This window comes from Panthera leo, chromosome B3, assembly GCF_018350215.1.
Source record: "Panthera leo isolate Ple1 chromosome B3, P.leo_Ple1_pat1.1, whole genome shotgun sequence".
NCBI classification, from domain to species: Eukaryota; Metazoa; Chordata; class Mammalia; order Carnivora; family Felidae; genus Panthera; species Panthera leo.
In genome coordinates this window covers 27,747,295-27,774,063 of record NC_056684.1, presented here as the reverse complement: position 1 = coordinate 27,774,063, position 26,769 = coordinate 27,747,295, and the positions used below count along the sequence as shown (strand labels likewise).

The following is a 26,769-nucleotide window of genomic DNA, read 5'->3' as shown; positions in this document are numbered from 1 at the left end:
TATCTCTCTTTGTTCTATGTTATTAGGATAATTTTGCTGTCTTCAACTATATTTTTGGATTTATCTGTTTCTTTCATTTCTGCCAGTTTTTACTGCCGTGTGTTTTGTGGTTCTGTTGTTAGGTACATATCATTCAACATTGTTCTGTCTTCTTGTGAATTGACCCTTTTATCATTGTATAATGTCTCTGTTTAGCCCTGGTAATTTCCTGTCTCTGAAGTTTGCTTTGTTTGATATTAATATAGCCATTTTCTATTCCTTTACTTAAACTTTTTTAATCTTTATATTTAAGGTAGATTTCTTGTTGATACCATATAGTTAGATTTTGGTTTTCATACCTCCTGACAATTTCTACTTTTTGTTAGTATGTTTAGACCATTTACATTTAATTTAATTATTTATAAGTTAGATTTATTTCTACCATTGTGAGGTTTTGTTTGCTCTCTTTTTTTATTCCTTTATCTTTTCCTGACTTCTTTTGGGTTGTTTGAATAATTTTTAGTACTCCATCTTAACTTACTGAGTTGTCTCTTTGTGTAGTTTTTTAGTGGTTGCTTTAGAGATTAAATATACCTAACCTTTTATTATTTACTTACAGTTATTTGTAACTGTTCAAGTAGATTATGATCCTCACTGTTATCTATTAGTGTGCATTAATAATTTTGAGAGTGAAAAGATTATAAACGTTGTATCTTTTTATTTGTGGCACAATGAGATTGGGTCCTAAAATGAGAGAGAAGATTGGAAGCTGATAGTGTATAAACTAGACAACCATGAAAGTACATTTGTATTGGGGACAATTAGAGGTATGAATAAGTAATAATTTAAGGCATCTTCATAATTCATAATGGTGAATCTTTTCTGTGAAACAGTCCAAGAACTGAATGTGTGAATTCATTTTAGGTTGTTTTGTTTCTTCAATAGAGTTTTGCTTGGTCATCTTGTTCTGAGTGGTCCATTGGCCTCCGTGTCCCTTTTGTGGTAGATATCTGCTCAATGACTTTTGAGCAGCTGGACCTCCTACTACGGCAAGTGAGTGAGGGGATGGATGGCACTGCTGACTGGCCTCCACCTCAAGAGAAAGAATGTATGGCTGTGGCAACACTGAATCTTCTACGACTTCAGGTATTAATGATTTCCTTTCCTCTCCCTCCCTTTGTAAGTGTCTTAGGTATTTGTAATAATGTTTGTGTATATTGAAGGGTATGCATTTTAGCCTGTTAATTGAACTGCTAATGAAAAATGTAAAGTATTTAAAGTGTTTAGATTATTTAGATTAGATTATTTAGATTATGATGGAATGTAATATGTAGGAGGCTTAAAAAAATCAGTCTAGGGGCGCCTGGGTGGCTCAGTCGGTTAAGCATCTGACTTCAGCTCAGGTCACGATCTCGTGGTCTGCGAGTTCGAGCCCCGCATCGGGCTCTGGGCTGATGGCTCAGAGCCTGGAGCCTGCTTCCGATTCTGTGTCTCCCTCTCGCTCTGCCCCTCTCCCATTCATGCTGTGTCTCTCTCTGTCTCAAAAATAAATAAATGTTAGAAAAAAATTAAAAAAAAAATCAGTCTAGTTATATTTGTTCTGGAAGTCAGTCTTGGCATGCAGGGTGAGAGTATATATGGATTGTTTTATTTCTGCAATAATCAGCTTGTTTGCATTCATCATGGAATCACTCTTGAATTTACTGTTGTATGTGGAGAAACAACTGAGTGAGATAGTGGATAACTGAGAGACCAGTTGGTGTGCTAGCCAGTCTCTCCTCTGGAGTATGAAAGCTCAACTCTGTAAGCTTGTCTCCCTTCACTTTGTCACAGGGAAGGTTAAGGTGAAAGGTCAAAATAAGAAAACCTACAAACATATTTTTCTTCCCTTTTTTTTTTCTTTTTTTGTTTGCTTCTTTGTTTCTTTTTTAAAGAAAAACTATAGCTGAAATCTTTGGTCATCATATTTCTCTTGGCAATAAAATCCTATGACTGAATGTCAAGAAACTAGTTTTTCTCAACAAAATAATTTTTCCCTTTATTTTTTTTATTATTTTTTTTACACTTTTATTTTTTATTTTTATTTTTTTAATTTTTCCCTTTATAATACAAGGATTTCTATGTAACCCATCATGTCCCCCTCTTCTTCTGTCCCCTTCTTGCCTTGGTTCTTTAAAAGGCACACAGCTTATGGTAAGTGATGAATCACAGGAATCTAGTCCCGAAGCCAAGAGTACACTGTATACACTGTATGTTAGCTAACTTGACAATAAATTATTAAAAAAAATAAAAAATAAAAAGCACACAGCTGAATTTAGTGTTTAGTTGCATTAATCAAATTAGCAGAAGTTTGGAGAGTACTTCTCTTTCCCAAAAATCGTCTAAAGGAGCTCATTTATTAGGGCCTCTGTGGTTCCCTTCCGTGATTCCACCCAGTTGTTGATTCCCATGGTTTGTAGCAATGTTGCTATTCTGGTCAGTGCTATGGAGAAAGACCTCATACGTGTTGTTTTAGGTTCAATTCCTTTTGGCCTACATTTACCTGGTGACATATGTTTTTCTGTTGCTTTATTCTGTTTTTTTTAGGTCCTTATGTTTTAATTGCATCATTTTAAAAATTCACTTACAGAGCTTGATTATTTTTTTTTATTTTTAAAAATTTTTATTTTATTTTATTTTTTTTTAACGTTTATTTATTTTTGAGACGGAGAGAGACAGAGCATGAACGGGGGAGGGTCAGAGAGAGGGAGACACAGAATCTGAAGCAGGCTCCAGGTTCTGAGCTGTCAGCACAGAGCCCGATGCGGGGCTCGAACTCACAGACCGCAAGATCATGACCTGAGCCGAAGTCGGCCGCTTAACCGACTGAGCCACCCAGGCGCCCCAAAGCTTGATTCTTAAAAAGAATCCAATTTGAGGATCTTTATTCATTAGGTGAATTTAATTTTTTTATAGTTTTTGTGATTGCTAATGTATTTGAATTTAGGTCTTCTGATAAGTTTTATGTAAGTTTATTCTTCATTTTATTATTTCTCTCTTCTTTTAAATGTTTGTGTATTTTTGAGAGAGACAGAATGTGAGCAGGGGAGGGGGCAGAGAGAGAGGGAGACACAGAATCCAAAGTAGGCTCTAGGCTCTGAGCTGCCAGCACAGAGCCCGATGTGGGGTTTGAACTCACAAGCCGCATGGTCATGACCTGAGCCAAAGTCAGACACTTAACTGAGCCACCCGGGCGCCCCTATTATTTATCTCTTGATCAAGTTTCGAAAACAATTTTTTTAAGTTTATTTATTTGTTTTGAGAGCAAGAGCAAGAGGGGAAGAGGCAGAGAGAGAGGGAGAGAGAGAATCCCAAGCAGGCTCTTTGCTGTCAGTGTGGAGCCCCATACAGGGATTGAACCCACGAACTATGAGATCATGACCTGAGCCGAAACCAAGAGTTGGATGTTCAACTGACTGAGCCATCCAGGCACCCCTCCAAAACAGTTTTTTCTTTCATGATACCTTTAATTGTTCCTAAATTTTTAAATCTGATTTCTGGATATTAATCATGTCACAAAAAAATTAAATATTTGTTAATTCCACAAAATGTTAAGTAACTAGTCCTTCTCTTCCTGAAAAATATAGGGGCTATAGGATGCATTACCCTAAGCTCCCCTTTCCACCTTTTGTGTTTTAATTGTCAGGTAGTCTGTTATTACATTGGATCCAATGCACACTTTTTTGTGTATGTGCCCCTAAAAGAAAAATGCTCCCATTTGTGATGTGTAAGATAAATTTCTGATTTAAGACATGAAAAGAAATGCCTGTTAGGATTGGTGAAATAATTATTTTTATATTGTTACAAAAATAATAATCATTTTTCACTTTTCTTTGAATTATTATAATCATAACTGTCATTTTAATTTTTTAATTAAAATTCTTTTTAAGTTTATTTATTTTGAGAGAGACAGCACAAAATTGGGGAGACTGCCAGCAGAGAGAGAGGGAGAGAGAGAATCCCAAGTAGCCTCCATGCTGTCAACACAGAGCATGATGTGGGGCTTGAACCCATGAAACTGTGAGATCATGACCTGAACTGAAATCAAGAATCAGGCACTTAACGGACTGTGCCACCCAGGCGCCCCATTATAATCGTCATTTTTAAAGAGACCATGCTTACTTTGATGTAGCCTTTTTTTCTTTTTTTTTTAACCAATTTGTTTTGTCATTGTTGCTTATATCTTCTCCCTCCTGGGTACCTCCTTCAGTAAGTTTCTTCATCAAGGTCTGTGAGTTGTAAAGTCTGAAAACTGTTTGCTTGAATGTTTCTTAAGGTAGTTTAACAGGGCTTAGCTTTCTAGGTTACATGTTATTTTATCAACAGTTTGAAGATGTTTTGTCTTCCAGTCTTTATTTTTGCTGATGAAAATTGTTTTATTGATGTAATTGTTTATTTGTAGTTAAGGTGTCTTTCTTTTTGGTAGCCTTTCAGATGTTCTTTTGTTTTGTAATTTTAATATATTATGTCTAGGTGAGGATTTATATTTGTATATGTAACTTGAGGTTATGATTCTCATTACATGTTTTGTTAAGTTTTGAAAAAATAGTCACCATTTAACCATTGAAATTAACTCTTTTTTTAATCTACTTTATCTACTTCTCAGTGTATGTTGAACTTCTCTTGTCTTCCTAAGTATCACAACTTGTTTGATATTTTAAAAATCTTTTTATCTTTTATGATGTTCATTTTCTGTCTTTTCCATTCTGCCTTCTGGTTTTTCATTCAATGCTCTCTTTCAGTTCCCAAATCCTTTCTTTAGATGAATGTTCCATATTTTTGAATTGTCCATTATAAAATAATTACTTGTATGATCATTGCATTCCATGCATTAACTCATTAAATCAGTGTGCCACTCATCTGAGAGTTAGGACCTGTGATGTATATTGCATAAATGAGGACACAGAGAGAGGTTCAGGAATGTGGCCCAGATCAGGTACCCATGGCCTCAAGGTTTAGGGCTGGAACCTGGGCCCAGGCTTTTCACACTTCTGCCTTGAGGTTTTTATTCTTGTAGCTGTTTTTTTTCATTTTTAGAATTTATATTTGGGTCTTTTTCAAAGCTTTCATTTTGTTCATTATATTCTTCTGGGTTCTGTTCCTTCCTTGATCTCTAAGAACATTTTCTTTTTTTATGGATTCATTCCATTGTTTTTATTGCTGCCTAGGGGTATGAATTTTGCCTCTTGTAAGAGCTCTGTTTTTTGATTCTACCTTGTGGTGACCTAGTATGGCTTGTCCTTTCTGACTGCAACTTTCACTTTCAGGGGAGGGTTTGCTAGGGGTATCCCCTTGCCTTTGGCTATGATGATGTCCCCAGAGGGCAGTTTTGTATTTGTGTCTCTTAAGTGTCATGAGTTTCTCAGGCTCCAGATGAGTTTTGGTTTTCAGTTCTTGACTTGTGATATGTGTACCTCGATGGTTGGTGTAAACTTGATTTTACATCTGTTCACAGGACAGATTTTACATCTGTCAGGTCTCTGATTTATTGTGGGGTCTCTTTCTACCAAAAGCTTTTATGGACAGTGTTGTTTTCAGGCCCTGGCTGGCAATAGATGGGTGATCTTCAGTGGCTCCCAAACTTCTGCAGGAAGCTCAGGTTCAGTGGGCTGTCATGGGCAGCTGGGATCTCATGCCCCAAGGCCTTGATCTATTCTTAGAGTCCAGAACCTCTTGGCTCCTGCTGGTGTATCTCTGTGAGTTCTGGTTTGGCCCTTGAGGAACTTCCTTGTATACTCTCAGCTTGGCTATATAATCTTTTTTTTAAAAACATTTTTTAAATGTTTATTTATTTTTGAGAGAGAGCATGAGAGGGGCAGAGAGAGAAGGGAACAGAGGATATGAAGCAGGCTCTGCATTGACAGCAGTGAGCCCAATGTGGGGCTTGAGCTCACAAGCTGCAATACCATGACCTGAGCTGAAGTCAGGTGCTCAACTGACTGAGCCACCCAGGCACCCCTATATTTTTTTAACAGCTTTCGGGTTGTATTATATTCGCTATTTCTCTGTGTTTGGTGCAGATGACTGGTGGTGGGGTGGAGGTTGCTGTTTCCACTTGATTTTATTTCTTTTAATGTTTACTTATTTTTGAAAGAGAGAGAGAGATAGAACATAAGTGGGAGAGGGGCAGAGAGAGAGGGATACTCAGAATCCGAAGCAGGCTCCAGACTCTGAGCTGTCAGCACAGAGTCCGATGTGGAGCTCAAACTCACAAATCGTGAGATCATGACCTGAGCCAAAGTCGAGTGTATAACCGACTGAGCCACCCAGGTGCCCCTGTTTCCACATGATTTAACCTCTCCATTGGTCTTGAGCTCTTCCATATATGTATTTATAGTGGGTTTAAAAAATTCCTCTTAAAAATACCTTACTGTGGACTCTCACCTAGTATGAGTAAAAGTTTTTAGTCTAGTTAAAAAAATTCATATAGCAGAGCTTTTTTCTTTATTATTTGAATAAAACTCAGTTTGAGGTATTATTTAATCTTTAACAAGATTTGAAATACACTTGTTTTTAGGACTTCTAAATTAAAATTCTTTTTCTCCTTTCAGTTGCATGCTGCCATTAGTCACCAGGTTGACCCAGAATTCCTTGGTTTAGGTCTGGGCAGCGTCCTCCTCAACAGCCTGAAACAGACTGTGGTGTCTCTGGCCAGCAGTGCAGGTGTGCTGAGCACCGTGCAGGCAGCTGCCCAGGCTGTGCTGCAGAGTGGGTGGTCCGTGCTTCTGCCCACTGCTGAGGAAAGGGCCCGGGCGCTCTCTGCTCTCCTGCCCTGTGCAGGTGGGTTTGGGGATGGGGTGGAGTGGTGGGTACACAAGAGGGTGCCAAGGGGCATTGGCACTTACCTCACATTGTCAAAAACACTTTCCTTTCCAGTTTCAGGCAATGAAGTAAACATAAGTCCAGGTCGTCGATTCATGATTGATCTTCTGGTGGGCAGCTTGATGGCCGATGGAGGCTTAGAGTCGGCCTTAAATGCAGCCATTACTGCAGAAATCCAGGTATGGTTCTAGGAGTATGTATGTGAGCTGACAGAGGCAAGTTTTACCTGTCAGTGAGCTGAGATTGAAACACTGTACTCAGGTGAAGAAATAACATTTTGTAAGAATTATTGAAAAACTGAAACATTAAATGGTTAGTAACATCCAAATATTTTCTGTAATTAAAGCTTTTTTATCTAACTAGTTAAAAAACTTGAGATATTAAGTATGATAAAATATACTCACTTTTATCTACTTAAATGAATGTGACAGATACCCTGATCATATTATGAATCATTTCCATCACCCTAGAAAGTGTCATTGTGCCTCTTTGCACTCCAGGACTCCCATCCTCCCTCAGATTAAATTAGTCTTGCCAGTTCTGATTGCCACATAAATGGAATCATATAGTATGTACTATTTTATGTCTGCTTTATTTTACATTGATAATTTTCAGACTCATCTGTTGTTTTTACCATTGAGTATTTCATTGTATGATTATGGCACTGTTTGTTTATTCATTGTCCTGTTGATAGACATTTGATTAAAATTTTTGATTCTGTAAAGCTGCTTTGATCATGCTGTATACAAGTCCTTTAGTGAACATGTGTTTTTCTCTTGCGTAAATACTTGGAAGTAGAATTTGCTAGGTCTTTTGGTGACTTCTGTTTTTACAGTTTCCTAAAGTGGCTGTGGCATTTAATTTGAACCAGCCAATATGAGAGTTCTAGTTCTAGCTCTTCTTGACCTCAGTGACATGAGGCATGTCATTCTTCATAAATTTAGCTATTCTGGGGGAGGGAAGTGTGGTTTTAATTTGCATTTGTATGTACTTATTGGTCATTCATAGCTTCTTTTGTTGCTTTTATTGTTGCAATAGTTTTTTATCTAAAAACTAACACTGATAAAATTAGATGAAGTAAATACATTGAAAATATCTTTGAAAGCATACTTAAGAAGTACTTTGATTAAATTTAAAAAAAAATAGGGGCGCCTGGGTGGCTCAGTCGGTTATGTGTCCAACTTCAGCTCAGGTCACAATCTCATGGTTCATGAGTTCAAGCCCTGTGCCAGGTTCTGTGCTGACAGCTCAGAGCCTGGAGCCTGCTTCTAATTCTACTTCTCCCTCTCTCGCTGTCCCTCCACTGTTCATGCTTTGTCTCTCAAAAATAAATAAAAACATTAAAAAAAAATTTAAATTGAAAAAAATAGAAGAAATCGTATAAATAACATTAGGAACAACTACAGTTCTTTGTATAGCTATTATTTTCCAGGTACTATGCTGTGTACTTTATTTTGATTTTCTCTTTTAACTTTGTCAATGGTGTTGGGTGGAAAAAGTGGTTTAAAATTCCATTTTATAGATGTGGACATAAGTACCACAAAAGTGTAGTGATTTGCTAAGGTGTTAGGACTAGTGAGTGGTAGGTTTGCTGATTCCAAGCCTCTTCCTTTTCTTCCTCTTCCCCACACAGCTCTGTGTGACAGCTTACCTGATGGGAGCCATGACAGAGAACAGACAGAGGAAGTCCACGAGTGGGCCAGATATGACCCAAGCAGTATTTTTAGAACCTATTAATTTAGTTAGCAAATGTTTATTCCTCACTTCCTGCTGGACAGAGGGAGGGACCTTTAAGGAGGTATTGGAGGCAGGGTATTGCAGAGGTAGAGAGGCTACAGAGATACATAGATTGTGATTTATATAATCATTAAGCCTAAAAGATAACTAACAGGCCATTCATTTTAAAACAAAATTGTTATAAAGCTACAGAAAGACGTAAACAAAAACCTCATATTTAAGAATTATTAGTATGCCAATATTGTTAATATTTTTGTTTTATTGTCTGACTTTTGAGGATGCAAATGTTTACTAATGATGTGATTATGGGGCTAGAATTAATTTCAGTGGTGTGTTAATTTGCATCTTTTTTACTCATCAGGTTGCCATGTTTTCTGTTGTATATTTTACCGTCCATTTGTTCTGTTGTTTTGGAGAAGTCTGTCATATGAAAAGGGAATTCCTTCATATTCCTTTTTATTTTTTATAAATAATCTATTTACCTTTTAGGTTTTAGATATTTTTACTACAATTATTAATTATATTCTTTTTAAAAATGTAATTTATTTTGATAGAGAGTGTGCATGAGTGGGGGAAAGGGCAGAGAGAGAGGAGAGAGAAAATCCCGAGCAGGCTCCAAGCTGTTAGTGCAGAACCCAGTGCAGGGCTTGATTCCATGAACTGTGAGATCATGACCTGAGCCAAAATCAGAAGTTGGATGATTAACTGACTAAGCCACCTGGGAGCCTCTAAGTATATTTTATGGATTATAAGTCATTGAATAGAGTATAAGAATGATTATTAGGAAAGAGTTTTAGAAATGAAATTGTGCTGGGTTAAAAGGATGCACATTATTCATTTTTCTGATTTATGTTGCTTTCTTATCCTTAACAGTGGGTAGTCACTGAGGCTGAGTCTTCATCCCTATACCCCTCAAAGATTGGGATGGATTGTTGGTGTTTAGACTGTTCTTGTTTTTGCCATTAGAAAATGCCCAGAAGGAAAGAACTTTTTTGCTTTTTCACCATAAATTTGGTTACTAGAACAATGCTTGGTATATAGTAAGTCCTCAGGAATATTGGTTGTGTTTGGCAAAGATACCTTCTATTTTTGTTTTTTGCCTTTTTGTTTCTTTTTTTTTTTTAAATAATAGCTTTATTGAGATCTAATTCACATACTATAAAATTCACTCTTTTACAGTGTATAATTCAGTGGTATACTCACAGAGTTGTGCAACCATCATCACCAGTGATTTCAGAACCTTTTCATTACTTCAAAAAGAAACTCTGTGCCCCTTAACAGTCACACCCCCTATTCCCTACTTGTCTCAACCATTGACAACTGCTAATCTACTTTCTGTCTCCTGAAGAATTTCTAGCTCTGGACATTTCATATAAATGGATTTATACAATACGTGACCTTTTGTGTCTGGCTTTTCACTTAGCCTAGTGTTTTCAAAGTTTATTCATGTCATACTTAATTTTTTAAAATTGCTAAATAATATTCCATTGTATGGCATAGCACATTTTGTTGATACATTCATCAGCCAATGGACATTTAGTTGTTGCTATTTTTAAGTTATGAATAATGCTGTTACGAACATTTGTGTATAGGTTTTTGTTTGGACAGGCTTTTTTTTTCTTATGGGTGTATGCCTAGGAGTGGATTTGTTTTGTTTTATAGTATCTCTGTGTTTAATGTTTTGAAGAATGGCCAGATTTTTTTCTTAAGTGGCTGTGCCACTTTATATTCCCAGTAGCAATGTATGAGGGTTCTGATTTCTCTACATCCTTGTCAATGCTTGCTACTGTCCAACTTTTCTTTTATAGCTATCCTAACAGATGTGAATTTCCCTGATGACTAATGATGCTTAACATCTTTTCATGTGCTTATGAGCCACTTATATATCATCTTTGAAGATACTTCTATTCAAATCCTTTGCTTATTTTTAAGTTGGTTATTTTTTAATTGTTGAGTTGTAAGAATTCTTTCTGTATTCTGAACACATGTTTCTTATCAGATACATGACTTGGGAATATATCCTCTTATTCTTGAGTTCTTGCTTCATGTTTGCAAAATAGACTGTGTGTGTATGGGGCAGATCACATTAAGTATTTCTTAGATCCAGTAGCAGGAGAAAAGATTTTAGGGACTTTACAGAAGGAACCTGGAGAACGTTAGCAATGGCAGCCTGGGTAATGGATTTATAGGACAAATAGTCTGTTTAGAAACTGAGCACCTGAGCAGTGGGGTTTTCGACAGTGGATGTGGGCCAGTGTCACCAGGTGGTTTTGTGAGTTAGTGCACAGAAGCTGGGACATCTGCTGTGAGATCAGGGCTCAGCTCAGGGTGTATTCACACTTGGTACTAAGATAACTGGTAACCAGTTTCTGTTTTATGAATTACAGGATATGGAAGCCAAAAAAGAAGCACAGAAGGAAAAAGAAATTGATGAACAGGAAGCCAGTGCCTCGACATTTCATAGAAGTAGGACTCCATTGGATAAAGATCTTATTAATACTGGGATCTATGAATCTTCTGGAAAACAGTGTTTGCCTCTGGTTCAGCTCATACAACAGCTTCTTAGGTAAATAGTATTAGATATATTTTAACAGGAGGATTATTGGTTTTCATAGTAAGATAGTGAGATCTAGCTAGTACTAGGGTCTGAAAATGTTTTGGCTGTTGAGGTATACTCTGAAAATTATGTAGAATAGGTTTTGGGGTAAAGAGCAGACTCTTTTAAGTTTTTATTTTAATTCTAGTTAATAAACACACAGTGTTATATTAGCTTTAGGTATACAATATAGTAATTGAACAGTTTCATGTATCACCCTGTGCTCATTTTAAGTGCACTCCTTAATTTCTGTCACCTAGTTAAGCCATCCTCCCACCCCCCTCCCATCTGGTAACCATCAGTTTATTCTCTGTAATTAAGAGTCTGTTTCTTGGTTTGTCTGTCTTTTTCCCCCCTTTCCTCATTTGTTTTATTTCTTAAATTCCACATATGAGTGACATCATATGGTATTTGTCTTTCTCTGCTGACTTAAGTACTTAGTATTATACTTTCTAGCTCTATCCATGTCATTGCAAATGACAGGGTTTCATTTTTTATGGATGAATCATATTTCATTGTGTATACACACCACATCTTCTTTATCCATTCATCTGTTGAGGGACACTCGGGCAGCTTCCCTTTGAATGAGTGTTTTTGTATTTGGGTAATACCCAGTAGGATGATTCCCAGATCATAAGGTAGTTCTGTTTTTAACTTTGAGGAACCTCCACACTGTTTTAAGAGCAGACATTAAATATAGATGAGGGGAGAGTTTGGAGTGTGTGAGGTAGAACTGGAGATTCTAAAGATTTTCAAACAAGAGAAAATTGGAGTGTATGATAAACAGGAAAAGATTCTTAGCCTCATTAGTAAGGAGTAGATGCAAATGAAAATCATTTTGGTAGAACTATTTTTTTTTTTAAATTGGTTGTATCATTGCCTCATTGTATATGTCATAGAATTATATGTATTACTAAGACAACTTTTATTTTTTTATCTTTTTAATTAATTATTTAATATAATTTATTGTCAAGTTAGCTAACATACAGTATGTACACTGTGCTCTTGGCTTCAGGAGTAGATTCCCATGATTCATAGCTTACATACAATACCCAGTGCTCATCCCAACAAGTGCCTTCCTTAGTGCCCATCACCCATTTTCCCCTCTCCCCCCACCCCCCATCAACCCTCAGTTCTCTGTATTTAAGAGTCTCTTATGGTTTGCCTTCCTTTCTGTTTGAAACAATTTTTTTCCCCTTCCTTCTCCCATGGTCTTCTGTTAAGTTTCTCAAATTCCATGTGAGTGAAAACATTTGATATCTGTCTTTCTCTGACTGATTTATTTCACTTAGCATAATACCCTTGCAGTTCCATCCACATTGTTGCAAATGGCAAGATTTCATTGTTTCTCATTGCCAAGTAGTATTCCATTATATATATAAACCACATCTTCTTTATCTATTCATCTGTTGATGGACATTTGGGCTCTATCCATAATTTGGCTATTGTTGATAGTGCTGCTATAAACGTTGGGGTACCTGTGCCCCTATGAATCAGCCCTCCTGTATCCTTTGGATAAATTCCTAGTAGTGCTATTGCTGGGTAGTAGGGTAATTCTGTTTTTAATTTTTTGAGGAACCTCCACACTGTTTTCCAGAGTGGCTGCACTAGTTTGCATTCTTACCAACAATTGCAAGAGGGTTCCCTTTTCTCTGCATCTGTTGTTTCCTGAGTTAATTTTAATCATTCTGACTGGTGTGAAGTGGTATCTTGATGTGGTTTTGATTTGTATTTCCCTGATGATGAGCCATGTTGAGCATCTTTTCATATGTCTGTTGGTCATCTGGATGCCTAAGACAACTTTTAATTAAAAAAATTTTTTTTAAATCTTTTTATTTATTTTTGAGACAGAGAGAGACAGAGCATGAGTGGGGGAGGGGCAGAGAGAGAGGGAGACACAGAATCCAAAGCAGGCTCCAGGCTCTGAGCTGTCAGTACAGAGCCTGACATGGGGCTCGAACTTGTCAACCACGAGATCATGACCTGAGCCGAAGTTGGATTCTCAACCGACTAAGCTGCCTAGGTGCCCCGACAACTATTAATTTAAATGCTGAAGTAAATAAAAGAATGGTGAGCATTATTTCTGAAGGCCCTATCTGGAGGAGGTAAGAATCAGTCAGAGTCAGAATATAAACAGGAACCTTGGGCTGAAGTGATCAGACACTGTTCCTGAAAAATGTCAGCCAACATTTCATTGTCATTCAAAAAGACCAAAAAAGCAAGGTGATTTCTGAAAGGTATTTGTTAGACAATGGAAAACTCTTGGCTCTTCTATTTAACAAAATTCTTTCGTGTGTAAACTTGGCTCCTGTTTTGTTTCATTTTCTATACATAAAGAAAGTATTCTAGAGTGTTGGCTCAGGTAGTAGCCAAGTTCAGAGAGCAGGGGGCTCTGCATGTATGTCCAGAAGAGTGGTGGGTGGTATGCTGCTGGTGTGGGGGCAGCCTGCTGTCCATACCTGAAGCACCAGAATTTACTGGACACATTGGGAACTTTTAAGAGGAAGTTTTAGAGCTAGTTCTTTAAATAGATTATAGTAAATGCTAATTAAAAAAACTTTCCTATTTTTTTTTTAATCTGATGATTGTTTCTTTTGACCAGTATCTCATACATTCTGATCTTTAGTACAACAGATTGAAAGTGAATTAACTCAGTGTAGTTGTTGGTAGTGGAAAGACCCTGGGATTTATTCCTAGAAGATTTCACTTGTGACTGCTTGTATAAAATTGGCAAGTGAAACTCTCCCCAGTGTGGTAGCTGGCAGAGTAATAACAGGAGCAGTGTTTATAGAGTTAAGGATCAAATGAGAAAATGGATGCTGAGTGCTTTGTAATTAAAAAATGAAGTTCTATGCAGAAGTTTTAAAGCATAAAGCATGTATTTTCTGAAACAATATTGAGTTCTTGAATGCCCTACCCTTTGCTGAGGAGGCTGTGTCAGGACTCCTGGTGTTTCTGTCAGAAAGTGAGTGTGTGTTCCCTGGTCTCGGCCTATGGTAGGTTGCCCAGCTTGTTTATTCTCTTGGTGTGGAGAGACTTGTCTGTTTTACCCATCAATGCCTGTTACTGTACAGTCTGGAAGTCTCTTGCCATGTTTGACTGATTAGCACTTGGAATGTGTCCAGTGTAGGTGAGACACTGAAGTTTTATTTTTTATTAATTAAAATTCAGTTATTTTAATTGAATGATTATTTATTAAAATTCATATTTAAAACCTTGGACTTGATTCAGTTGTTAGAAAACTTTTAAGTGTGTTTTTGAGTTTAAGTTTTATGTTGAAATAGTATTTTCAGTATATTGGGATACTTTATTAATACTGGTTTTACATTTCTTTTTTTCTTTATTAATGTGACTGGCAGAACATTAAACATTTTTTAAAGATTATTTGTTTATTTTGACAGAGCGAAAAAGAGCACAATCAGGCAAGGGGCAGAGAGAGAGGGAGAGAGAGGATACCAAGCAGGCTCCTCACTGTCAGCATAGAGCCCAATGCGGGGCTCAGTCTCACAAACTGTGAAATCATGACCTGAGTCAAAATCAAGGGTTCAGTGCTTAACTGACTGAGCTAGCCAGGTGCCCCAGTGACTGGCAGTACATTTTAAATGACATTTGTGGCTTCCTGGCATTATGTTACTATTGGACAGCACTTTCTAGACCATTTCATAGGTTGTCTTCTGAACCTTTGGTAACACAGGGAGGAGCTGTCTCCACAGCAGTCTTATAATAATTATATACCTGCTTAAAAAACACAAAAACTGAACCCTGGAAGTAAACAACACTTTCCAAAAGTTTTAGAATATAGAGAAAGGAAAATGTATCAACACCTTTCTCACTAACAGAGTGCCTACGATCCAGACTCTTTTCATAAATGTAGAAAGTGTACTTCTCTCATGTACAGAGAGACTTTGATATTTAATTTTCTTACCTTAAGTGTGATTGAAGGTAGCTCAATGTGTTGACTTAGCTGATACAGTTGTTGAAAAATAGTCTAAAGATGGAAGAGATTGTAGGGATGTTTTGTATACTTTATTCCTTGGAAAACAGGTTAAAGAAATTGCAGTTTGCCAAGAATAAGTTGTGAAACAGATTTCAGAGTAATGCTTTAGTCTTACACTGGCAAGAAGCCACAGAAAAACATTTATATAAAATCAAGAGCTATGAAGATTTTTTAATTAGTGAACTCAACCAGAATTATACATTTTGATTATGGTTCAGGATTTTTTATTAAGGAAATAAGTTAACATTTATATTAGTGTCCTTTGCTCCTTCTTGTATAGCATGAAACCCAGATTTTTTCTACTGTCAAGGCAGGGTGTCAGGCAGTAGAATAGAAAGGTGAGGTTGACTAGAGGCAAGACCCTGTGAGCACCTACCTTCATTTTGTGTGGACGGAGTATCCCTGTGCAGTAGCCAAGGGCTTCTTGCTGTTCTTTCTTAGCAACTTTTGGATGTGTGTTGGAGTTGTGCTGGAACTCCTCAAATGTTTCCTGCTCCTCTTCTTCCTCACAGTGCTGTTAGTTCCAGGAATGAATCATGGGGGCAAGTGCAACTGACAGGTTTCCCACAAACCTACTGTCAACGTTAGAAATCAAAGGAGTGGAATAGAATTCCTGTCTGTGGCCTGGTGTTATGCAGAGTTCCCAGACTTACCTGCTCAGTGGCAATGCCAGGTGTTGGCTGGCTGGCCCTCACCCGCCCTGAGATGGAGCTACTTTGACAGCAGCCCAGAGCAAGGCTCTGTTTTAGCTCTTTTCTTCCCCTGATTTATTCCTCTGTTCTTAGTACGGGGATCAGGCCTTGTTTGACTGGTGGTGGGACTGTCCCTGGGTGGCAGGGTCTTATCTGGTAGTCTGTGTCTCCTCTACGTTCACACTCATACCGAACTTAATTTCCTCAAACATAAACAGAACATACTCTCCTTTTGAAGCTTCAGGGGCTGGCTCAGCATTGCAGAATCTAGTACCAGCAGCCGGGCACTCTATCACCTACAGTGTCCATTCCTCTTCATTCTCTTGTCTTGACTTGACTCTCTGCCCTTGTTCCTTTGCAAGTTTCTTGTGGAGCCAGAACATTTTACTACTGTTCTAATTTTACTTTTGGGACCCATGTTTTGTTTTGTTTTTTTCCTTTTTCACCCTGTTAACTGATGGTTTGTGGCTCAAGTTAGATCCCACAGTTGGAATTGGAGCCTCTGCTCCTTTCTTTGCTGCTGTATTGTTTGAATACCTGTTACTCTGACCTGGTCTGTTTGCACCCACTTTGGTCTTCCTTCCTGTGCTTTCTGAACGCTGTGTGCCCCCTGCATTGCCCACCTAGGTACTTAACTTGAGTAGGTCTCAAGGCAGATTTGTGAGGCAGATGCAGAAAGGCGAGTAAATCTTGTATTTAAGAATAGTGTCACATCTATATTTGAAATACAGCTTTGGACAAAAGTAAAGACACAGTTGTTTTTTCTCCCAAAGGTCTGTTTTCTATCATTTTGGACCATTCCACACAGCTCTTTAGAGCACATTTGTAAAGCAAAGGGCATCATTATATCTTTTACAACTTCTGTGCTTCTTTTCTCAGTTTTGACTGAGGTTGTGTTTACTGCAGACACACCTGACTCATATTTGGGGAAGGAAGCCCGCTACAGGTCACCTGGATGCATGATTATATTTCTGAGTTTAGTTTTTGTTGTGCTTTCTTAATACTTTTTTTTTTTTAATAGACATAGCTTGTTAAATTTTGCAATCTTCTTTCCTCTGCATAGAAACATTGCTTCTCAGACAGTAGCCAGATTGAAAGATGTTGCCCGTCAGATTTCATCATGTCTAGACTTTGAGCAACATAGTCGTGAAAGAACTGCTTCATTGGATTTGTTGCTGCGCTTTCAGCGCCTACTTATCAGTAAACTTTATCCAGGAGAAAGTATTGGTCAGACCTCAGATATATCTAGTAAGTTGCTTAAAATTAAAATGTCTTATGTGTATTTTGGGCTTTTTAATTTAGGCCTATTCTATACTCCCAGATGAGTAGTTCTTATATTATTAAATGTGCCAATTTGGGGAGACTTCATTTTGTATCCACTTTTTTTGGGGACAAATATTAGACTCATCAATATTTTTTGTTTCCTTGTCTTAATATTTAAGTTCTTTGGACATCAAAAATAGTTTCCTTTATGTTCAAGTTAGTCTTAACAGACAATTTATCAGACTTACTCTACGTGTCTGTTATGGAGTGTTGGATACTAACATAATGTGGGAACAAAGTAGTGACATAGCATTTGTTGATCGCACTGGAAAAACAGGTGGGGAGTAATGCAAGGAATGAATCATCGTTGGAGGAAGGCTGGGTCTCAGTTATAGCACTGGTTTATTAGCCGCTAGACATGGGACTAAGTCTGAGACTTACCAGGGGGCTGTAGGTTGCTCACCTGCGGAACTGGGATAACATCTGAGGGTGCCTATGAGGATTAAAATAGGATGATATTTAAGCACTTAGTTCTGTGCATGACATAGATTAGAGTACTTTCCACAAGCTCAAAAGATGGCTCTGTGTAAATTGGCTTTCTCTGTCAAGGATGGAAACATCCGCTGCTGTTAATATTTTTATAGATGTTATATTCTAAAATATCTTAGTTGCTGAAAACTGAAAAGGTTTATATATATTCTAAAATATCTTAGTTGCTGAAAAAATTAGGCATTTGTAGATAGAAAATTTCAGGTTGAAATAGGTGAACTTATAGTCTGAAAGAGACATCTCAAAGACAAAGTCATGAGGACTGAAAAGCTATTAAGAGCCTTGTAGGAAGAAAAGTTAAAGATTTTAGGAGATTGAAAAATGCCTAACTTTGTTTATTGAAGTAATTTGCAAGTGTTAAGACTTGAAATTTGATAACATTTGTGTGTATTAGGTGTAAGGTTTTAAAACTCTATAAATTGTGACTTTAGTATTTACATTAAATTTTCTAGGTATTATATAGTGCAGTGTATGAAAATTTACATAACCAAATTCACTGTTTCTCAAATTCTGTGACATAAAAACAGCCAAGGAATATGGGTTAATTTTCTCCTTTGAGAAAATTGTTATACATAAAAGATGTATAGATGAGGGTGGAATCAATGCGATTTATTTACAAAGTAAATTTTAATGGTAAAAATGAAATTTTCTAAATCTTTCTTCAAGGTCCTGAGCTTATGGGTGTTGGTTCCTTGCTGAAGAAGTACACAGCCCTTTTGTGCACACACATTGGAGATATACTGCCTGTGGCAGCCAGCATTGCTTCCACCAGCTGGCGGCACTTTGCAGAGGTGGCCTGCATTGTGGAAGGGGACTTCACTGGTACCTTTTTTATATCCTACCTTCAGACATTTATTTATTTTCAGAGATAGATAAGACTTAAAATTTATCACTTCCTGATAAACCTGCATGCCTTTGCCCCATACATTTTCTAGTCATGTTGGCTTTTCTCCTTTTCTTTTTTTACTTGCTTGACAATTCTGTTGGTGTAGGAGTTGTGTCACTGTAAATGTAATTAGTGATTTAGAGTCATACAGCCATTATTAACATTTCAATAATGAGGTCATTGGGAATTGTCTAATTTTATTTCAGCCCCATAAAAATTAGTTGCGCCTTTCAGGACCTTAATAATTTCCAGTATTTCTTAATATGTTTTCAAGTTAATTCTGTGACACTACAGCATTCTTATTAAGTGCTTTTTTACTGATAGTAAACTTAGTTGTAAACACTTAAGTTTTCTGAATAAAAGACAAGTTCACAGAAGTGTTGAAACAGCGGTTTTGAAAAGTATTCTTGTAACTCAGAGGGTTCTGTTTGATACCTTTGTTTATCTTTTTCAAAATGAAAGATAAAATAATCCTGTAGAAATATGCTTTCCTTATTTTGTGATTTATCAGAATTTGAACATAGAACAAGCTTAGAAAGTAGTTTTATAGGATATATGGTTTTATTTAAATCTTAATGCTGTTTTTTTTTCTTTTAAAATTTAGGTGTTCTCCTTCCAGAACTAGTAGTTTCTATAGTGCTTCTGCTCAGTAAAAATGCTGGTCTCATGCAGGAGGCTGGAGCTGTCCCTCTGCTGGGTGGCCTGTTAGAACACCTGGATCGGTTCAATCACCTTGCACCGGGAAAGGAAAGGGATGATAATGAAGAGTTAGCCTGGCCTGGCATCATGGGTATGACATCTTAACTTCTAGAACTTCTGCTGAGGAAAGTTTATCCTGATCTAACCTATTCTTGCCTTTTTATCCGAAAGGATACTTCACAAAGAGAAACCAATATTTGCCATTTTCACTGATGGGAGTATAAGTGGAAAATCAAGATAATCCAAATCAGAACAGATTTAGATTATATATAAGAAATGATTTTTCTGTTAATTGTTGTTACTTTCTGAATTGGACTATTTTAGAAAGTTCTGGAGAACCCTTTCTTGGGTGTTGCCTCCAGAAGGTACTGTTGCGGCGATTAGATATAGTCCAGCTTTGGAGGCTGACATCAATATGGGATGACTTTTTAAACTCATTTCTAACTGATGTTACTAAGTTGTGGAATTCCGATATTTAGCTGAGCACTTCCCTTATATGTACTGTCTATAGTGCTTACCAAATTGGGATGGAACTTGTCTTCTCAAAGTTTTCAGCTTTGACATTTTTTAAGTGTATGTTACCATACTGTGTATGGTTCTGACTTCCTGGACTCATAGAATTAAATTGAAGTTGTGGTTCATTTGTATTTTGTAGGAAAGCTCAGGCAAGCTGGGCTTTTTTCCCCTTCCATTGTAGACTGTCATCTTATAGAAGTTTCAAATAAGAAGTAACAACTATCCTGAAGAAAATAACAATAGGATATGGAGCATAGTTTTTAATTTTTTTATATCACTAGTATTTTTAGCACCATTCATTTGTGTTTATGAAGTTAAATGTTATTTTTGTCTCTATAGTTAGTATGGTTGAAGGCATTTAATCTGATTAAGCAGTTCAAATTTACTCATTTAAAAATCTTTTTTTATTATGAAATATACTCAAAAGTACAGAAAACAGCTCTGTGACTGATCATAGAGAAAATCATTTGGGGCGCCTGGCTGGCTCCATTGGTTAAGCGTCCGACTTCACCTCAGGTCACGATTTCACGGTCCGTGAGTTTGAGCCCTGCGTCGGGCTCTGTGCTGACAGCTCAGAGCCTGGAGTCTGCTTCAGATACTGTGTCTCCCTCTCTCTCTGCCCCTCCACCACTCTCTCTCAAAAATAAATAAACATTAAAAAAATTAAAAAAGAAAAAAAAGAAAAGAATATCCATCCAGATTAAGAAATGGAATGGTGGCAGGAACATCCTAAACACTGCTTCTTGTCTCCTGAAAGATACCTCTCTCTGGTCTTGTGTGGTTGCTGCTCCTCTACTTCTCTTTATCATTTTATCAGACAGGCTTGTGCTCCTTAATAGTTTGTTTAAATATTCTTATGTCTGTTTGTTTTTTTAATTTTTTTTTAAAATTTATTTTGAGAGAGAGCAAGAGTGAGGGAGGAGTAGAGAGAGAGGGAGACCCAAGAATCCCAAGGAGGGGCTCAGTCTCATGAGTTGTGAGATCATGACCTGAATCAAAACCAGGAGTTGTGTGCTTAACTGATTGTGCCACCCAGGTGCTCCTCTTATGTCTGTTTCTTGCTGGAATTAATTATGTCTATTTCTTGTTGGTTTGTAGGGTATGCTTTAGTACAGAATGCCAGGTTTCCATAGTGATTGTGCTGATTTTCATCTCCATAGAGTGTGAGAGTTCTCACCATTCCACCCCTGTGCCAAGAGGTCACGTGTCATTTTTTCCCTAGGCATTTTGTCCACAGGTTCATTGTACCAGCACTCTTGGGTGAAAGGCGTGTCCTTGGTCACTCTTCCGGAGTACCACTTTTGTCAAAATCAGTTGACTGTCTCTGCCTGTGTCTATTTCTCATCTTGCAGCTTCCCTTTGTGACTTCTGCACTTGTTAGTACCCTCTGGTGCATTGTTGAATACAAATGGTGATACTGGTCAGCCTTGTCTTGTTTAGGAGCAAAAGAAAAGCTTTCCAAATTTCACACATGAAATATGAGGTTTGTTAAGGGATTTCTTTGTAGAAACCTTTTTTTAAAAAATTTTTTTAAGTTTATTTATTTTTTGAGAGACAGAGACAGAGCATGAGTGGGGGAGGGGCAGAGAGAGGGGGAGTCACAGAATCTGAAGCAGGCTCCAGGTTCTGACCTGGCAGCACAGAGCCCGACGTGGGGCTCGAACTCGTGAACCATGAGATCATGACCTGAGCCGAAGTTGGACGCTTAACTGACTGAGCCACCCAGGCGCCCTCTTTGTAGAAGCCTTTACATATTAAGGAAGTTTCCTTCTATTCTGCTTTGCAATGAAGTTTTAATTAATCTCAGTGATCATATAATTTTTCTTTTTTCTATTAACGTGTTAATTATTGATTTTTCAAAGGTTAAATCAGCCTTCTGCATCTGGAATAAAACTATCTTGATCGTATTATATTGGTCATATTAATATGTGTTGCTGGTCTTGATGTGTTTTGCTTTTTTCCAACAATTTTGCATCTGTGCTTGTGAATTGTAGTTTTCTTTTAATGCCCTATAAGTTGCTGATAATCACCCTTCCACTAACAAACAGGCTGTAATTTAGGAACATGACAGCTTCCCATGCAATCTCTGTTAAATTTCTTTTTGCAGTCTGTCAGCTGAGAATATTAGCTTGTTGGTAGAAACTATCTGAGGGATCCAGTAGTACAAAAACATAACAAGACATTTAAAGTTTTAGTAAGACAGGCTGTGCTAGTCTCTTAGAGTTACTTAGAGAATGTTCTTTCCTCTTCTTTTTTTTTTTTCCTCCCCAGAAGGGTATGTATAAGATTGGTAGAATTTGCCAGATAATCATCTTGATCTGTAGTGTTGTGAACAGTTTTTTTTTTTTTTTTTGGTTTTGTGGGTGGTAAGATAGAGTGGAAACCCAACTTTTTTTTTTTTTAACTATGGTGAAGTATACATAACATAAAATTTGTCATTTTAACCATATTTAAGTTTTCCATTCTGTGGCATTAAGTACATTCACGTTATTGTCCAACCAACACCACCATCCAGTTTCAAAACCTTTCATCTCTCCTGAATTGAAACTCTGTACCCATTAAACATTAACTCCCCATTCTCCACTCCCTCTCACCCTTGACAACCACCATTCAACTTTCTGTTTCTGTGAATTTGACTACTCGAGGTAGGTCATGTAAGTGGAATCATACAGTATTTGTTCTTTGGTAATTGTCTTACTCTATTTAGCATATCTTCAGGGTTCATCCATGTTATAGCATGTGTCAGAATTTCCTTCCTTTTTAAGGCTGAATAATGTTTTATTTTTTTTTATTTTTTTATTTTTTTAAATTATTATTATTTTTTTTAACGTTTATTTATTTTTGAGACAGAGAGAGACAGAGAATGAATGGGGGAGGGTCAGAGAGAGGGAGACACAGAATCTGAAACAGGCTCCGGGCTCTGAGCTGTCAGCACAGGGGCCCGATGCGGGGCTCGAACTCACAGACCGCGAGATCGTGACCTGAGCCGAAGTCGGCGCTCAACCGACTGAGCCACCCAGGCGCCCCTGAATAATGTTTTATAATATTGCAAACAAAATGGTTTATCCAGTCATCTCTTGATATACACTTTGGTGGTTTCCACCTTTTGGCTGATGTAACTAATGCTGTCATGAACATGGGTGTGCAAATGTATGTTTGAAGCCCTGCTTTCACTTCCTTTGGGTTAGAGGCTAAAAGTGGGATTGCTGAGTCATATGGTAATTCTGTGCTTAACTTCCCACCATAATGTTTTCCATAGTGGCTGTTCCATTTTACACTCCCATAGGCAGAGTACAAGGAAGGGCTCTAATTTTTTCACATCCTTGCCAACACTTGTTTTTTTCTGTTTTATTGATAACAGCCATCCTAATGGGACAAAGTGGTATTATAACGTAGTTTTCATTTGGTTTTCCTTAATGGTTAGTGATAATGTATGTCTGTTCTTGTGCTTATTGGCCATTTGCATATCTTTGGAGAAGTGTCCATTCAAGTGTTTTTCCTATTTTTGAATCAGGTTTTGTTATTGTTGCTATTGTTGAATTGTAGGAATTTGTTTTGTATTCTGGATGTATATGATTTAGTTATATTTTCTCCTTATGTGTGGATTGCCTTTTCATTTTGTTGGTAGTGTCCAGTGATGTTTAATTTTGATTGAGTCCAACTTAACCTAGTTTTTCTTTTGTTGCCTATGCTTTTGGTGTCCTGTTCAAGAAATCATTGCCAAATTATATGTCATGAAGGATTCCTCCTGTTCTTTTCTAAGAGTTTGATATTTTATAGTTTTAGCTCTTCAAATCTTTGATCTGTTTTAAGTTTTGTATATGGTGTATAAGGTAAGGGTCCAACTTGATTTGTTTGCGATTGGATATTCAGTTTTCCTAGCACCACTTGTGGAAAAGATTGTCTTTCCCCCATTGACAGACAGTGACACTCTGTCCAAAACATTTAACCATATATATGAGGATTTATTTCTGAGTTCTGTATTCTGTTCCATTGATCCAATTGTCTTTATGATGGTGCTACTCTGGTCTTTATTATTTCTTTTCTTCTTTCTTAGGGTTTAATCTGATATTTTTCTAGCTTTTAGAGAAATGATGTTTTGTTCATTGTGAAAACACAGATAAAAGTAGGGAGAATAGGATAATGAACCTGGATTTATAAGTATTCACATTTCAGCTTCTCCTCCACTTAACTTAGTGATTGAATGATTGAATCATTTTAAAGCAGATCTCTTTAAGACATTTTGACACACATTACCTGTTAATGATTAGAACTTCTTTTTGGTAATAAAATCTTAATATCATTATTCTGTCTAAGATTAACAGTGATTCCTTAATGTTACATGCAGTCTATGTTCCATTTTCCTGGATTATCTAAAAAGGTCTTTTTATTAGTGGTTATTTTGAATCAGCATCTAAATACGTTTTGCATGTTATAGTTGGTTGATATGCTTCCAGTCTTTTTTTCCTTTAATAGTGTATCTCTAGGCCCTCCTCTTTGTCTCTGTGGTCATGCTCTTTATTTGTCAAAGAAGCAGGGAATTTGTTCTGGAGAATTTCATATTTTCTGAATTTGGTTGATTGCCCTCTCTTTTAGTCTAACATATCTCAGTTACACTTTCTCTAAACAGTTGGTTATATGTATAGGGTTGATGAGGTTTGAATGCAGATTTGAATTCAGTTTTTGATAGAGTGTGTCTGAGGTCATGCTGTGTGTTTCTTGTTTCATTGGCTCTGAGGCCTGTGATTCTGTGTGACACCCACCTTCAGTTCTGTTCAGATGGACCAGGGAGTTCATATATAGTCTGTCTTCTATAAAATCCCCTAGCAACCTTGCCTTCATTTGTTTGGTTAGTACAAAGTACAATTTGTACAGGTAAGGACATGATCCTAGCTTGACTCCCCTCTTCAATCACCTCCCTGTATCATTTTTCAGTGATACTGAGTTAATGTCCTAGCACTTTGAAAGGTGACCAATGAGGCATTCTTCCTTCATCTTTCCCTTCATTCCTCCCCCCGCCTGCTTTTATTTTATTTATTTATTTTTTACTTACTTATTGTTTTTGAGAGAGAGAGTGAGCCTGGGAGGGGCAGAAGGAGATGGAGAGTGAGAATTTAAGCAGGCTTCATGCCCAACACAGACCCTGACTCAGGGCTCGATCTCCTGATTGTGAGATCATGAGCTGAGCCGAAATCAAGAGTTGGACACTTAACTGACTGAGCCACCTAGGTGCCCCTTTTTAAAATTTTTGACTATCATGAGCTCTTAGAATTTTATTGATTTAATGTTTATTAACTTATTTACTTCTTTGCTTTTTTTCCCCCTACTATATATATTTAAAGGTATAAATGCCCTTAAACACATATTTAGCTCTAGAAGTGTGGATCTATAGTATTTTCATTATCATTCATTGTATTTTTTCTATAGACATTTTTTTGTGGGAAGTCAAATATGAATTTTTATTTTATTTTTGTTACCTATTTGTAATTTAACTGCATTGTAGTCAGTGCATATGCTCTGTAACTTTATTCCTTTGAAATTTTTGGGATTTGCTTTATTGCCTTATACATAGTCAGATTTGCTATTCATGCTGCTCATGTGATATTGTTTTTGTTTTGTTTTATAATCATTGCATGTCCTTTGTGCATTTATTTATTTTTTAATGTTTTTATTTATTTTTGAGACAGAGAGACAGAGCATGAGCAGGGGAGGGGCAGAGAGAGAGGGAGACACAATCTGAAGCGGGCTCCAGGCTCTGTGCTGTCAGCTCAGAGCCCAATGCGGGGGTCGAACTCACAGACTGTGAGATCATGACCTGAGCTGAAGTCGGACGCTCAACCAACTGTGCCACCCAGGCGCCCCAAATCATTGCATATTCTTAGTGAAATTTTGTTTGTGGTATTAGTTACAGCGAGAGATATGTTAATCTCCTATTGTGATTATGGATTTGTCTATTTCCCTTTATAGTTCTTTTGCATGATTTGTTCTATTGCTTTATCTCTTGATCTATTGATTGATTGATTTTGGTTTCTGTATATGCAGAATCATTTTTTACAGGTCAGAACTGTAGAAATAATGAGGAGGTGACACAGATACGCAAAGCTGATTTGGAGAACCACAATAAAGATGGAGGCTTCTGGACTGTGATTGATGGGAAAGTATATGATATAAAGGACTTCCAGACACAGTCATTGACAGGAAATAGTATTCTTGGTAAGGCCTCACTTTCTACTTCATGGTTAAAAGTTACAGCATGTGCCATTTTGAGCAGAGTATTTGTCTTTTAAGCGATCAGTTGAGTAAATTGTTCCACCCCCCACGTTTTAATCTACTGGTGACTTTGGTGTGTGGCCTATCAGCGAATTCAAGCAGGTTTGAAGAATTCCTTATCATTTTGCATTTGTTTCAACACCTGTTGAAACTTGTTTCAAATCCTGAGTTGGCGCAGGCAGCTCTGGGAGGGGATGAAAGATCATTATTATACTTTGGTAACCCTCACACTGGAGTCACCTGCCTGATCTATTTCCTACTTGACATTTCTACTATGGGTGTCTAAGCAAATTGTATTGAAATAATGTTGCTTTTGTTTTTTTTGTTTTAGCTCAGTTTGCAGGGGAAGACCCAGTGGTAGCTTTGGAAGCTGCTTTGCAGTTTGAAGACACCCGGGAATCAATGCATGCCTTCTGTGTTGGCCAGTATCTGGAGGTGAGGCTGTGTGCGTGGGCATCATGGTGAACGTCAGGGGAGACCTCCTCTGTATATTTGTGATAGGTGGTTTTTACCTTGAAGTATTATTGATAATAGGGCCTTTCGGTGGGGGTGCGTGTCATTAAGTGATACATATGAAGATCCTTTAGAAGTTTTTTCATAAATGAATTTATTTACACTTATTCGTGTTAAGATTTATGAAGTATTGGTCTTGAAAAATTGTAAAAGTTATTAATTTGTAACACATGTAGACACTTTTCCACACACAAAAAGGGGTTAACCTTTG

The 26,769-nt window shown here is 37.2% G+C and overlaps 1 protein-coding gene across 7 annotated transcripts in view; it reads left to right on the top strand.

Annotated features, from left to right (window-relative positions):
- Positions 1-26,769, top strand: part of HERC2 (HECT and RLD domain containing E3 ubiquitin protein ligase 2) — a 268,128-nt gene that overhangs the window by 94,029 nt on the left and 147,330 nt on the right. For all 7 annotated transcript variants that reach the window (XM_042941272.1, XM_042941277.1, XM_042941274.1 and 4 more), the window contains 9 exons: positions 925-1,125; positions 6,570-6,798; positions 6,895-7,019; positions 10,965-11,143; positions 16,926-17,110; positions 18,341-18,496; positions 19,165-19,350; positions 25,818-25,988; positions 26,377-26,480. In XM_042941272.1, coding sequence (XP_042797206.1) covers positions 925-1,125; positions 6,570-6,798; positions 6,895-7,019; positions 10,965-11,143; positions 16,926-17,110; positions 18,341-18,496; positions 19,165-19,350; positions 25,818-25,988; positions 26,377-26,480 — 1,536 coding nt within the window. The remainder of the gene's footprint in view (positions 1-924; positions 1,126-6,569; positions 6,799-6,894; positions 7,020-10,964; positions 11,144-16,925; positions 17,111-18,340; positions 18,497-19,164; positions 19,351-25,817; positions 25,989-26,376; positions 26,481-26,769) is intronic.